The sequence below is a fragment of the Anolis carolinensis genome, chromosome 3 (genome assembly GCF_035594765.1).
Source record: "Anolis carolinensis isolate JA03-04 chromosome 3, rAnoCar3.1.pri, whole genome shotgun sequence".
Classification (NCBI taxonomy): domain Eukaryota; kingdom Metazoa; phylum Chordata; class Lepidosauria; order Squamata; family Dactyloidae; genus Anolis; species Anolis carolinensis.
Window position 1 is genome coordinate 89,665,584 of NC_085843.1, and position 13,405 is coordinate 89,678,988.

Sequence of the window (13,405 nt, forward strand, 5' to 3'; positions counted from 1 at the left end):
ATGGGGACCTTCAGGATTAGACCCATGGCTTAGCTGGAGGGATGGGACGGGATCCACAGCTGGAGATGCTGTTGGGCGTAGTCAGAGGTGTTCCAGCTCTGACGAGGAAAGTGATGAGGAAACGCCCGGGTTAAGGAGGACAGCTGACAGTGATGAAGATTTGTAACTGGCATAAAATGGGGCTTGGGAGCAATTGCAAATTGCGTCGGGCAAGGTAATCTGGGCAAACGCTTGGGATCCGTGTGTGTGTGGGACGCTTCCCTGAAGACTTGTGTACTTTCCTGTGCTGAGACCTTGACCTTCCGTCGTCTTTCTGACGGACGCCATCTCCTGCTTTGAGAACCCGGACTGAACTGACCACGGCTTGTCTTCCCCCCTTCTTGGACTTGGAAAAACTACAAACGTCTGCTTCTGGCTTTGATCTACGGAACGGAACTGGTCTACTCTACTTCTACAATCCTTGGCTGATTTGCTCGTGTTGGAGATCCTGTCTACTGTGTGTGTGTGGGAGCGACGCAAGTTACTCTAAGCACAGTGTTGGCAGCAGAGAGGAATCTGCTGCCAATTAGTTGCATTCTTTGTATCTTTTGTTCCTTGGCTTTCGTTCTGTTAATACCTAGGCTGAAGCAAGCAGTTTGTTTTTTACCCGGATTAAACTCCGGTTTAATCCGGTTTATCTTTTGAACATTTACTTTTGTCCCCTTTTTGCTCCTAAAGGCAAAAATTGCCTGGCCCTTGTGTTTTTACGGGCATTTTTGAGTTCTGTAATCTAATAAACTCTGTTACTTTGAATCTTGTGGCGTTCTGTCCTTGACAGATTGCCCGACGCCCATAAAAAGTTTATTGCAGCAATAAACCCGTCAGGAAGACGATGGATGAGTTAAGAGCCAAAGTAGACCAATTGCAAACGGCCTTTACCGTAAGCCAAACAGCTTTTGCTGTGAAAGGACATGTTTTGACTCCTGAACGCTTTGACGGAACCAGGTGCAAGTTGCCAACCTTTTTGGCACAAGTGGAGCTTTATTTTTCTCAGCTCAGTGCTCATGCTTTTCCTACTGACACTAGCAAGGTGGCTTTTATTTTGAGTTTGTTGACCGGTCCCGCAGGACAATGGGCCACTAATTTAATTTTGGGAAATGACCCAGTCAAGGACAATTTGAATAATTTCAAAAAGTTGTTAACTGATACTTTTGGGGATCCTCTCCGCACGGAGAACGCTGGGTGGGCTCTGTATCGGTTGAAACAGGGAAAGGGGACTGTTTTGGATTACTTAAATAAGTTTAACCTGTATCGCCACCAGCTGGATTGGGGGGAAAATGCATTCATGCTTTTATTTACTGCCGGGTTAAGTGATATGCTCCAGGATGAATTAGCACGCTTGGAGCCGGCTGAAAGCTGGGACGCCTTAGTAGCTAAGGTGCTGCGTTTAGACGCAAGGTTCGAGGCTCGTAAACACTCAAAAGCAATGTGTGCGCCACCCATGCATGTAACCAGGGCACCTGTGGTGATGGGGGAAGAGCCCATGGAGCTTGGGGTCTTTAAAAAGCTGTCTACAGAGGAAAAGAGCCGTAGGAGGCAGCTGGGCTTGTGTTTGTACTGTGGGAATGCTGGGCATTTTGCCAAAAATTGTAATGTGAAACCTTCCCAGCTTTCGGGAAAAGGCCAGCCCTAGTGCGACGTGAGTCCAACGCACTAGGGCTCCTCAAGCAGTCAACTGAGGGGAGGAAGCATGTTTTCGTACCCATTACATTATCTGTTGGGGGAAGGGAACTTGTTTCTACTCTGGCACTGCTGGACTCAGGAGCTACAGTCTCTTATGTAGATATTGAGTTTGCTAAGAAGCATGGCATTCCTAAAGTGCGCAAGGCATGCGACGTGTGGGTGGAAGGAGCAGATGGGAGACTGCTGGAGACTGGGGTGGTTAACCAGGAAACCTCAGCAGTAACGTGGGAGGTGCAGGGAGTAACGGGAACGTTTGTGTGGGATATTACGAGCTTGCCTAGATATGATGTGATCCTGGGGATGGATTGGCTAGCTGTAGTAAACCCACAAGTGGATTGGGCAACACGTAAAGTGATCTTAAAGAGGCAGGATTGTTGCACTCTAAACGTTACTCATGCTGATATGGAGGGAGTGCCTGCTGAGTATGGGGAGTTCTCTGATGTATTTTGTAAAAGAGAAGCGGACAAATTACCACCGCACAGGCCATATGATTGCGCCATCAAGTTGGCAGAAGGTGCGAAACTGCCAGCAGGGAGGCTGTATGCCTTGACTGTACCGGAAAGGCAAGCTTTGCGGGAGTTTCTAGATGAAAATTTAGCCAAGGGGTTTATTCGCCCATCTAGTTCTCCAACTGCGGCACCAGTATTCTTTGTAGCCAAGAAGACTGGGGAACTTAGGCTGGTCTGCGACTATCGGATCCTAAACAAATACACCATTCGGGATAGGTACCCGCTCCCTTTAATCTCGGAACTGTTATCAAGGGTGCAAGGGGCTAAGGTCTTTACCAAGCTTGACCTGCGGGGGGCCTATAACCTAATCCGTATACGGGAAGGGGATGAATGGAAGACGGCATTTAACACGTGTTTCGGATGCCACGAGTTCCGAGTCATGCCTTTTGGGCTTTGTAATGCTCCTGCGGTCTTCCAGAGGTTCATGAACGATGTGTTCAGGGACCTAATTGACCAATTTTTAGTGATTTATTTGGATGATATCTTGATTTTTTCTAAGGACGAGAAAGAACATCGTCAACATGTCAAGCAGGTTCTGCACCGACTGCGGGCTAATGGGCTTTTCGCCAAAGCTTCCAAGTGCGTCTTTCATGTACCTGAAGTGGAGTTCCTAGGTCATGTAGTGTCAGGTAGGGAACTTAAAATGGACCCACATAAGGTTGACGCCGTCAACTCATGGCAGGAGCTGAAGACTAAGAAGGATGTACAAAGGTTCTTAGGTTTTGCTAATTACTACCGGGAGTTTATTCCGAATTTTGCAAAGCTCACGGTACCTTTGACGCAGCTTCTGCGCAAGAAACAGCCATTTGTGTGGGGGCGGGAAGCTCACGAGGCGTTTCTACAACTTAAGTCTAGTTTTCAATCGGACAACATACTAACCCATCCTGATGTTGACAAACCGTTCGTGGTAGAAGCGGACGCTTCTAGCTACGCGTTGGGGGCTGTATTGTCTCAGAAGGATTCCTCAGGGACCTTGCGTCCCTGTGGATTTTACTCGCGGCAACTAACACCCTTCGAGCAGAACTATACCATATGGGAGAAGGAGTTGTTGGCGATTAAGGTGGCGTTTGAGGTGTGGCGGCACTGGCTTGAAGGGGCACGGCACCAGATCGTGGTCAGATCTGATCACAAGAACTTAGAGCACTTGCAAACAGCAAAGAAGTTAAACCAGCGTCAAATCCGATGGGCTTTGTTTTTCTCCAGGTTTAACTTCAAGGTGCAGTTCGTAGAGGGGAAGGCAAACTTGCGGGCCGATGCTTTATCCCGCAAGCCGGAGTTTAAGACCAATGAGCAGGTTGTATGTCAGACCATCTTGCCTACTGCCTCTCTGTGTGTTGTAGATAATGAGCTCGGGTTACATGACCAGATCCTTGAGGCTCAGAGGGATGATGTGTGGACACAGGAGCAACTGATGCTGCTCTCAGCAGGTAACCGTACCATACTGCCGCATCTACAAGATCAAGACGGAGTATTGGTACGCAGGGGACAGGTCTACGTACCAGTGGGGGCCCTCAGGTTGGAGGTGATTAGAGCCCACCATGACGAACCCATGGCTGGGCACTTTGGCAGATTCAAGACCGTGCAACTCATTACCAGGAGCTATTGGTGGCCAAAGATGCGGCAAGACATTCTGCGCTTTTGCGACAGCTGCGCCGTTTGCCAGCAGAGTAAGACGCCTGTTGGGCGCCCTAGAGGGTTGTTGTCGTCTTTACCTGTTCCGGACAGGCCATGGCAAATCATTTCCATGGATTTTATTTCAGATTTGCCTAAGTCTGGGGGTTATACTTGTATTTGGGTGGTGGTGGATTTATTTAGTAAACTGGCTCATTTTATTCCTTGTTCAACCATTCCGGCGGCCCCTACGTTGGCCTTACTATTTACTAAGCACATCTATCGTTTGCACGGAGCACCCGAGGTGATTATTTCAGATAGGGCTCCGCAATTTGTGTCACGCTTTTGGAAACATTTCCATGAGTGTTTGGGGACTAAGTTAAACGTGTCTTCAGCTTTCCATCCGCAAACGGATGGACAGTCGGAACGGGTTAATGGGCTCTTAGAGCAATATCTGCGTTGTTTTTGTTTAGATCAACCCACGGCTTGGGTGAAGTGGTTACCGGTGGCGGAATTTGCTTACAACAATGCGGTGCACACGTCTAGTCAGCATACGCCATTTGAGCTAACTTATGGTTTTCACCCACGGGGAGGTGTGGCGCCGTCGACCAATGTGGTCTCTTCGGACCCTGTGTACCGCTCTTCGGAAATGGCTGCACTGCATGATGTTGCCCGTCGCTTACTGTTGGAAGCTAAGGCAACGCAGAAGACTCAGGCTGACCGCCACAGGCAGGCAGGGGAGGAGTTGGAAGAAGGGGATTTGGTGTGGTTATCTTCCAAACATATTAAACAGGCTGGGGGAAAGTTTGCGCCTCGGTATTTGGGTCCCTTTCCTATCGTTAAAAAGATTTCTTCCGTTGCGTTTCGTTTGCGTTTACCGTCTAGTTTAAAGGTCCATCCAGTCTTTCATCGTTCGCTGTTGAAACTTGATACCTCTAGTCGTCGTGGTGCTATAGCGGAGGGTATCACTGCCACTTCTCCGCCATCGGGGGAGGAGGCCTTTGTGAGAGGGGATAGTGTTATGATTGAGCCTCATGGCTCTGTTACTGACAGACGTGGGCGTAAGACTCCTCGAGAGTCAGATACTCTCGAGGAGCGAGAGAGAAAAAGACTGCGAGACATATTTGCAGCACCATCTGACGAAGAATCTTTCGAAGGGTTTACGGAGAGAATGGAGGAGGGGCTGGTTAGCTCAGAGGAGGATGAGATGGATTGGACTCGGGTGAGGGAGGAATTGGGTGCCACTGGTCATGATGGGACAGAAGATGAATGGGGACCTTCAGGATTAGACCCATGGCTTAGCTGGAGGGATGGGACGGGATCCACAGCTGGAGATGCTGTTGGGCGTAGTCAGAGGTGTTCCAGCTCTGACGAGGAAAGTGATGAGGAAACGCCCGGGTTAAGGAGGACAGCTGACAGTGATGAAGATTTGTAACTGGCATAAAATGGGGCTTGGGAGCAATTGCAAATTGCGTCGGGCAAGGTAATCTGGGCAAACGCTTGGGATCCGTGTGTGTGTGGGACGCTTCCCTGAAGACTTGTGTACTTTCCTGTGCTGAGACCTTGACCTTCCGTCGTCTTTCTGACGGACGCCATCTCCTGCTTTGAGAACCCGGACTGAACTGACCACGGCTTGTCTTCCCCCCTTCTTGGACTTGGAAAAACTACAAACGTCTGCTTCTGGCTTTGATCTACGGAACGGAACTGGTCTACTCTACTTCTACAATCCTTGGCTGATTTGCTCGTGTTGGAGATCCTGTCTACTGTGTGTGTGTGGGAGCGACGCAAGTTACTCTAAGCACAGTGTTGGCAGCAGAGAGGAATCTGCTGCCAATTAGTTGCATTCTTTGTATCTTTTGTTCCTTGGCTTTCGTTCTGTTAATACCTAGGCTGAAGCAAGCAGTTTGTTTTTTACCCGGATTAAACTCCGGTTTAATCCGGTTTATCTTTTGAACATTTACTTTTGTCCCCTTTTTGCTCCTAAAGGCAAAAATTGCCTGGCCCTTGTGTTTTTACGGGCATTTTTGAGTTCTGTAATCTAATAAACTCTGTTACTTTGAATCTTGTGGCGTTCTGTCCTTGACAGCAGGCTCAGTCAAAGTAGACCACATTCTAAATTATTTAACATGACCTTGTTGTTGCTATTCTTAAGAACCCCTTTATGTGGTTTCTTCATGAAAAAAGAATTGTGAGAATTGCTACCAATAAGCAATGTTGCTACCAATATTTTCTTACGCATTTTCCATCTTGGCAGTTCTGTTGGTCCAAGGAGCAGTACTGCAGCAAAGATATTAGTAACAGATATATAGATTCCTATCACTACTCTTTGACATTATATATTTGTTCATCTCAGAGTTATTTATATACATAACTAATCACTTGGTCATCCACATGTATTTATATTTTTGTAGCTGTCACCAATTCTAATGATATTGATTAACATTGTTACAAGTTACTATTGCCATAAATTAAATTTCGACAAACAATTAAAAAGTCAAGTCATTCAGTTGTAAGCATGATTCCATCTACTTCCCAAATAAATCTCTCACTGCACCCAAATAGATCTTCAAAATTCATATGCTTGAGGAAGGGATATAGTTTTGATCTGAATTTTGTAATTAATGAATATTTATCATCTGGTAAAATCATTTATCATTGTCATTATGCTGGAATAAAAATAGAAACATGGTGCATAAATTGTATAGCTGCTGGTTAGAGAAGGTTTAAAATTAAATTGTGGTTGGTTTTTAACCCCAGGAAAATTAGCAGGAATCAAATTACAAGACAGTACTAGGCAGAAACCTGACTGAATATCTATCTAGTTTACTCTTGCTTTTAATCTAAATAATAGATGTTTAATTGAAGCCTTTAACAAACAAACAAACAAACAAAACCTAGAAGGCTTAGGCAATACAGTGTATTGTTTTTTGAAATGATGCAATTTGACATTTAAAGGTATTCTTTCTTTGCTTGAAAAACAATGGCTAAGTTAATTATGTTCTGCAAATACTTAATATCTGCATAGATTAAAAGTATAGCCAGTTTCTAACAGTATTTAGCTTTAATGTTTCCTGACTAGCATTCCCTAGAATAGCAGTTTCAAACGATACTTGAACTATCCAAATAGCTACAGCTATAGTTTTTAGAAACTACTATCTGCAATAGATTACACTTATTTTAGATAAACTATGTCATAAAAATAAAGACATTATTATTCCTGATTATTTTTGTAGGTTTACATTAGGGCTCATGGCAACTTGGTGTTAGAAATTCCATTCTTATTGAAATAAGTCATAAAATACTTTTTTTCAGTGTACTTCAGAAAATATTTTTCACCTGGTCAGTGGAATATTACAAAATTGGTCTCAAAAATTGTATATATTCTCAGCTGCACATAAGGTATATATTCACTGGTATATACATAATGATTCTATACCTTATGCTTTTACTAGAACACAATAATCCCAAATAAACAGTTCGAGGGGAGGTCACAGGGGCTTACATGTCTTTACACTAATGCTCAGAGCATGGGAAATAAGCAAGACGAACTCCAACTCCTAGCACAGCACCACACATACGATGTCATAGGCATCACTGAAACCTGGTGGGATGACTGCCATCACTGGAATTTAACCATTGAGGGCTATAACCTCTTTCACAGAAATAGAACAAAGGGGAGAGGAGGGGGAGTAGCTTTATATGTCAAAAACAGTTACGTTGCAGAAGAAATGCAAGACTGTAATCCGGGAAACCAGCTTGAAAGCATCTGGATAAGAATCAAGGGAACCGGGACTCAAAAAGATCTTGTCGTGGGTGTCTACTACAGACCTCCGAGTCAGGATGAAGGACTTGATGAAGCCTTCTGTCAACAGCTGACCAAACAGGCACAAAGAAGAGATATAGTAGTCATGGGCGATTTCAATTATCCCGATTTCTGCTGGAAAACAAACTCAGCCAAGAGTACAAAGTCCAACAAATTCCTCACTTGCCTTGCAGATAATTTTATGGTCCAGAAGGTAGAAGAGGCAACAAGGGGATCAGCAACTCTTGATCTAATCTTAACAAATGTGGAAGACCTGATCAATACAGTTGAAGTGGTTGGATCCTTAGGGGCAAGTGACCATGTGCTCCTGCAGTTTGCAATACAAAGGAATGCTGAAACTAAGACAAGTCAAACACGCATTCTGGACTTTAAGAGAGCTGACTTCCAAAAAATGAAGGAATTACTGAGCGGCATTCCATGGACGCCGATATTAAAAAACAAGGGAGTTAAGGATGGATGAGAGTTTTTCAAAAGTGAAATACTCAAGGCGCAAATGCAAACAGTGCTAACAAAGAAGAAAAATAAGACAAGTGCAAAGAAGCCAGAATGGATGTCCAAAGAACTTCTAACTGAGCTAAAGCTCAAAAGTGACATGCACAAGAAGTGGAAAAGGGGAGAAATCACCAAAGAAGAATTCAAACGTATAGCCAACACCTGTAGGGAAAAGGTTCGCAAGGCTAAAGCGCAAAATGAGCTCAGGCTTGCCAGGGACATAAAAAACAACAAAAAAGGCTTTTTTGCTTACGTTGGTAGAAAAAGGAAGAAAAAGGAGGCGATAGGGCCATTGCAAGGAGAAGATGGGGTGATGGTGACAGGGGACAGGGAAAAGGCAGAACTACTTAATGCCTTCCTTGCCTCGGTCTTCTCAGGAAAAAAAAAGCCATCTTCAACCTCAGCAACACGGAATGGACGAAGGATTGGGGGAAATCCAACCCCAAATAGGGAAACAAGTTGTCCAGGAACACTTGGCCTCTCTAAACGAATTCAAGTCCCCAGGGCCAGATCAGCTACACCCAAGAGTACTGAAGGAACTAGCGGAAGTTATTTCAGAACCACTGGCAATTATCTTCGAGAGTTCTTGGAGAACGGGAGAAGTCCCAGCAGATTGGAGGAGGGCGAATGTGGTCCCTATCTTCAAGAAGGGAAAAAAGAACGACCCAAACAATTACCGTCCGGTCAGCCTCACATCAATACCAGGCAAAATTCTGGAAAAGATCATTAAGGAAGTGGTCTGCGAACACTTAGAAACAAATGCGGTCATTGCTAATAGTCAACACGGATTTACCAAAAACAAGTCATGCCAGACTAATCTGATCTCTTTTTTCGATAGAGTTACGAGTTGGGTCGATACAGGGAATGCTGTGGATGTAGCCTACCTGGATTTCAGTAAGGCCTTCGACAAAGTCCCCCACGACCTTCTGGCAAACAAACTAGTAAAATGTGGGCTAGACAAAACTACGGTTAGGTGGATCTGTAATTGGCTAAGCGAACGAACCCAAAGGGTGCTCACCAATGCGTCGTCTTCATCATGGAAAGAAGTGACAAGTGGAGTGCCGCAGGGCTCCGTCCTGGGCCCGGTTCTGTTCAACATCTTTATTAACGACTTAGACGAAGGGTTAGAAGGCACGATCATCAAGTTTGCAGACGACACAAAACTGGGAGGGATAGCTAACACTCCAGAAGACAGGAGCAGAATTCAAAACGATCTTGACAGACTAGAGAGATGGGCCAAAACTAACAAAATGAAGTTCAACAGGGACAAATGCAAGATACTTCACTTCGGCAGAAAAAATGGAAATCAAAGATACAGAATGAGGGACGCCTGGCTTGACAGCAGTGTGTGCGAAAAAGACCTTGGAGTCCTCGTGGACAACAAGTTAAACATGAGCCAACAATGTGATGCGGCTGCTAAAAAAGCCAATGGGATTCTGGCCTGCATCAATAGGGGAATAGCGTCTAGATCCAGGGAAGTTATGCTCCCCCTCTATTCTGCCTTGGTCAGACCACACCTGGAATACTGTGTCCAATTTTGGGCACCACAGTTAAAGGGAGATGTTGACAAGCTGGAAAGCGTCCAGAGGAGGGCGACTAAAATGATTAAGGGTCTGGAGAACAAGCCCTATGAGGAGCGGCTTAAAGAGCTGGGCATGTTTAGCCTGCAGAAGAGAAGGCTGAGAGGAGACATAATAGCCATGTACAAATATGTGAAGGGAAGTCATAGGGAGGAGGGAGCAAGCTTGTTTTCTGCTGCCCTGCAGACTAGGACACGGAACAATGGCTTCAAACTACAGGAAAGGAGATTCCACCTGAACATCAGGAAGAACTTCCTCACTGTGAGGGCTGTTCGACAGTGGAACTCTCTCCCCGGGGCCGTGGTGGAGGCTCCTTCCTTGGAGGCTTTTAAGCAGAGGCTGGATGGCCATCTGTCGGGGGTGCTTTGAATGCGATTTCCTGCTTCTTAGCAGGGGGTTGGACTAGATGGCCCATGTGGTCTCTTCCAACTCTACTATTCTATGATTCTATGATTCTATACTAGTGTAGTAAGTATTTACCTTTACATTATCACATAAATGTATCATGTCTCTTTATGTAGTATAATCATATCCATACATGTGCACACATTCTAATATACAGCTATTCAATTTACTTTTCAACATTTACAGTTTGTCATACATTTCTGTACACACATATTAGGGAAAATCAACATTATATTACAATTACATATACGGTTTTCCAGCTGCAGAAAGTTATTGACTTGCTATTGACAGCATCTGTAGTCTTCAAACCATTTGTCCTGTAGTAATCATGTATAGGTTAATTGGTTCTTGGTTGAAAGAAAACAAGACTAAATGGGATTCCCATGTCTGGGTTCCCCCCCCCCCCCCCCTATACATAAATAACTGTAAGAACTCTGTGCTCACAGTTGCTTAGAATAGGAAACAGTGGAAGTGCTGTCAGCTTAACTGACAAAGGATCATAGTTACAAGCCCAAGGGGCATGCATTTTTTCCATTTTACTTTCCTTGATGCTTCCACGTCATTAAGAATTAAATATTGTGAGCTGCCTTGGGTCCCTTTGTGGGAGAAAGGGAGTATATTTTACACACAAATATCAAATTTGCACTGTAGTTATTTTATCAGGTTTATCTTTGGTTATAGCTTTAACTAGACAATTTTAAAATTTGTGGTTTCTTGATTCTCTCTTATTTGATTGTTTGATTCTATATTTATCTTGTTCATCACTTCTTGCTGTGATTTTTAATTTGTTCCTATCTTGGATACTGCCCAGAGAATGTGTTCCTGAACAGCAACTAATAACATTTAAGAGATAGATAAATATTCAACTTTATTAAAAAAAATAAGCCCCCTGCTCTGACCTTGGTACTGAGAAGAAACAATAGTTGGGCAGTTTTGTTTAAATCTTAGAAAAAATAATATAAGAGTTTAACGTGAGTCTCAAAGGTTTGCTGTCTGTTATATCTTTTCAACAAAATTGTGAGATAGAATATTCATAAAGATAGTGGCTTATACCCCCAAATTCTTTCCCTTTAACAATAATTTGCTGAAGATCACCGAAAAGGTTTTGAGAGCTAAGCAAGCAATTGAGCTAGGATTTCCTAGATCCAAATCCAACAATTCTAGAACAAAAGTTCACTTTGCCATAAATAAGTAGATCCAGGAATGCAAATATATGTTTGTTTCTGTAAGAATGATTATTTGATACAATATAATATTTGTAGGCAAATGAAGACCTCCTCTGAAGGTGTCCATTCTGGGCAAAAATAATAATCCCTTTTCTTCCCTTGGCTATAATTTTGAATATCCTTATCCTCAAAGATTATACATGTAAATCCAGCAGTTCTTCATAGGAATTCTCACCATTTCAGTTTTTGCTAGATGTTCCTTTAATCACTTTAAACCTTTCATTCTCGCAGCAAGAATGCATTCATAATCCTCTTTAAATGTGCAGGATTTATGAAAGTTGTAACAAATATTATGATTCATAATTCTAGTACATGTTTAAGACTGTGATTAAGACGTGAATCTTTTCCTGCCATTCATGAATGCTACAAGCTGTGCTTCTCCCATTTATGATATCAGTATAAAAAATGAAATATGATTACAGATTTGGTATTCATACCAGGACAATACCTCATCCTGTACATATTTTGTTTTCCAAAAATATATTTGCATTTTTGTCAAAGAAGTGCACATCTGGATTCTATCAAATAAGGCTAGGAAGATTTAAGAAACCTGCATTCACAAACAACGCAAAATGGTGAAGTTTAAAATAGTTCTTGCCTTTAGCTGAGCAAAACCCAATTATGCCCAGTCTGTACAAACTATGTGATTGAAGTCATTTTACAACTTGATTTGTCAGGAATAAACTATTTGGTAGCTACTTCACACATAATTGCCTAAAAGCTGAATTAGTAGACTGTTTACCTTAGGTGTCAGAGAGAAGCAAATTTAGGCAGCAAAAAGAAATGGCCATTGAAAATTCTACTGCTTTGATTTGACTTTTTAGAAATGATATAATGGGTCCTAGTCCTAAAAGCTGTTGTTGCTTCATCTGCTAATAGGCTTCTTTCATCCTCCCCTCTCTGATACTAGAAATGAAAAAAAGAGTCATTTTTTTTTAGTCCGTTACAAAATATCTGATGGCATCTAAAACAGTTTCAAAATTTGGTCATCTAGCCACAAGTTTTATTTCCATACCTATCAATTTATACAAAAAATGGTTTTATATCATAATAGCTTGGCCATGCTCAAAGTTCGTTCATCCCTCCCTCAGTTTTACATTTTCTTCTTCTTCAGTAAGATTTTTTTTCTATTTTGTTCACATGATAATAACTCTGTTAACCACATCTATAGGACATTCCAGCTAGAATAGTAAACCTTTTGCTTACTTTTGGTTCAAAAGTGTTTTTTTAATGCATCCCCACTGGAAAAAGGTGTGAGGTTTTGGGTACATGTTTCAATTATTTTTCATATTTGGGGACTTTTAAAAATGTTTTTAGTTTTTGCACAAATGTTTTGCATACAATGTTTTTGTACTAATAATTTTTTAAAAAAGAAAAACTAAAATATAAAGAAAAGTTGTGTTTGGCCATTTTTTCAATGGGATGTCTAAGGTATTTTAACTTATTGTTAAAAACAAGAGCATGCTTTACATTTGTGGTTCCTACCCACAGCACACAGTGCTTTGTTCATTCTGCTTCGGGTTAGCATTCTTTGTTAAGTTTATTACATTTTTAGGATTAGTGCTACTTTTCAGCTGTCCTTGACATTCTCTTTATTTATTATTTTGTTATTGTTATTTAATATGGCATTACAGAAAATTAAAGACAGCCTAGGAAGATACTCAGGTCAGATTGAAATTATTCGCAATAAGAAGACAGCAGTTTTGAAAAGTGCCACGCCTGCAGAAGCTGTAAGAATACAGGATAAGCTGACACAGCTCACTTACCAATGGGAAAAAGTCAACAAGATGTATCGGGACCGACAGGCGTAAGTAACTTTTTAACATTGGTTTGCTGTCTGTGACAAGTCTCATTACATTTGGCTTGAAGTGTGTGGTTCAGTTCTTTCCCATCCAAACTAATTTGTTGATTCCGTACTGAATCTGTCTTAATATTTGAAGGTATTTTCATATAGAAGTGTTGATTTGTTCAGAGGGGTTTACCTTTCCCATCCACTGAAGATGAGGAATTACGTTATTCCGGATCACTCATGGGTTT

General features: G+C 42.5%; 1 protein-coding gene across 14 annotated transcripts in view; it reads left to right on the forward strand.

Annotated features, from left to right (window-relative positions):
- dmd (dystrophin) overlaps positions 1 to 13,405 on the forward strand; it is a 1,684,732-nt gene that overhangs the window by 831,061 nt on the left and 840,266 nt on the right. For all 14 annotated transcript variants that reach the window (XR_010004953.1, XM_008107345.3, XM_016992722.2 and 11 more), the window contains one exon: positions 13,003 to 13,175. Coding sequence is in view for 13 of the 14 variants with exons in the window: in XM_008107345.3 (XP_008105552.2) it covers positions 13,003 to 13,175 (173 nt within the window). In the remaining variant the exon portion in view is untranslated. The remainder of the gene's footprint in view (positions 1 to 13,002; positions 13,176 to 13,405) is intronic.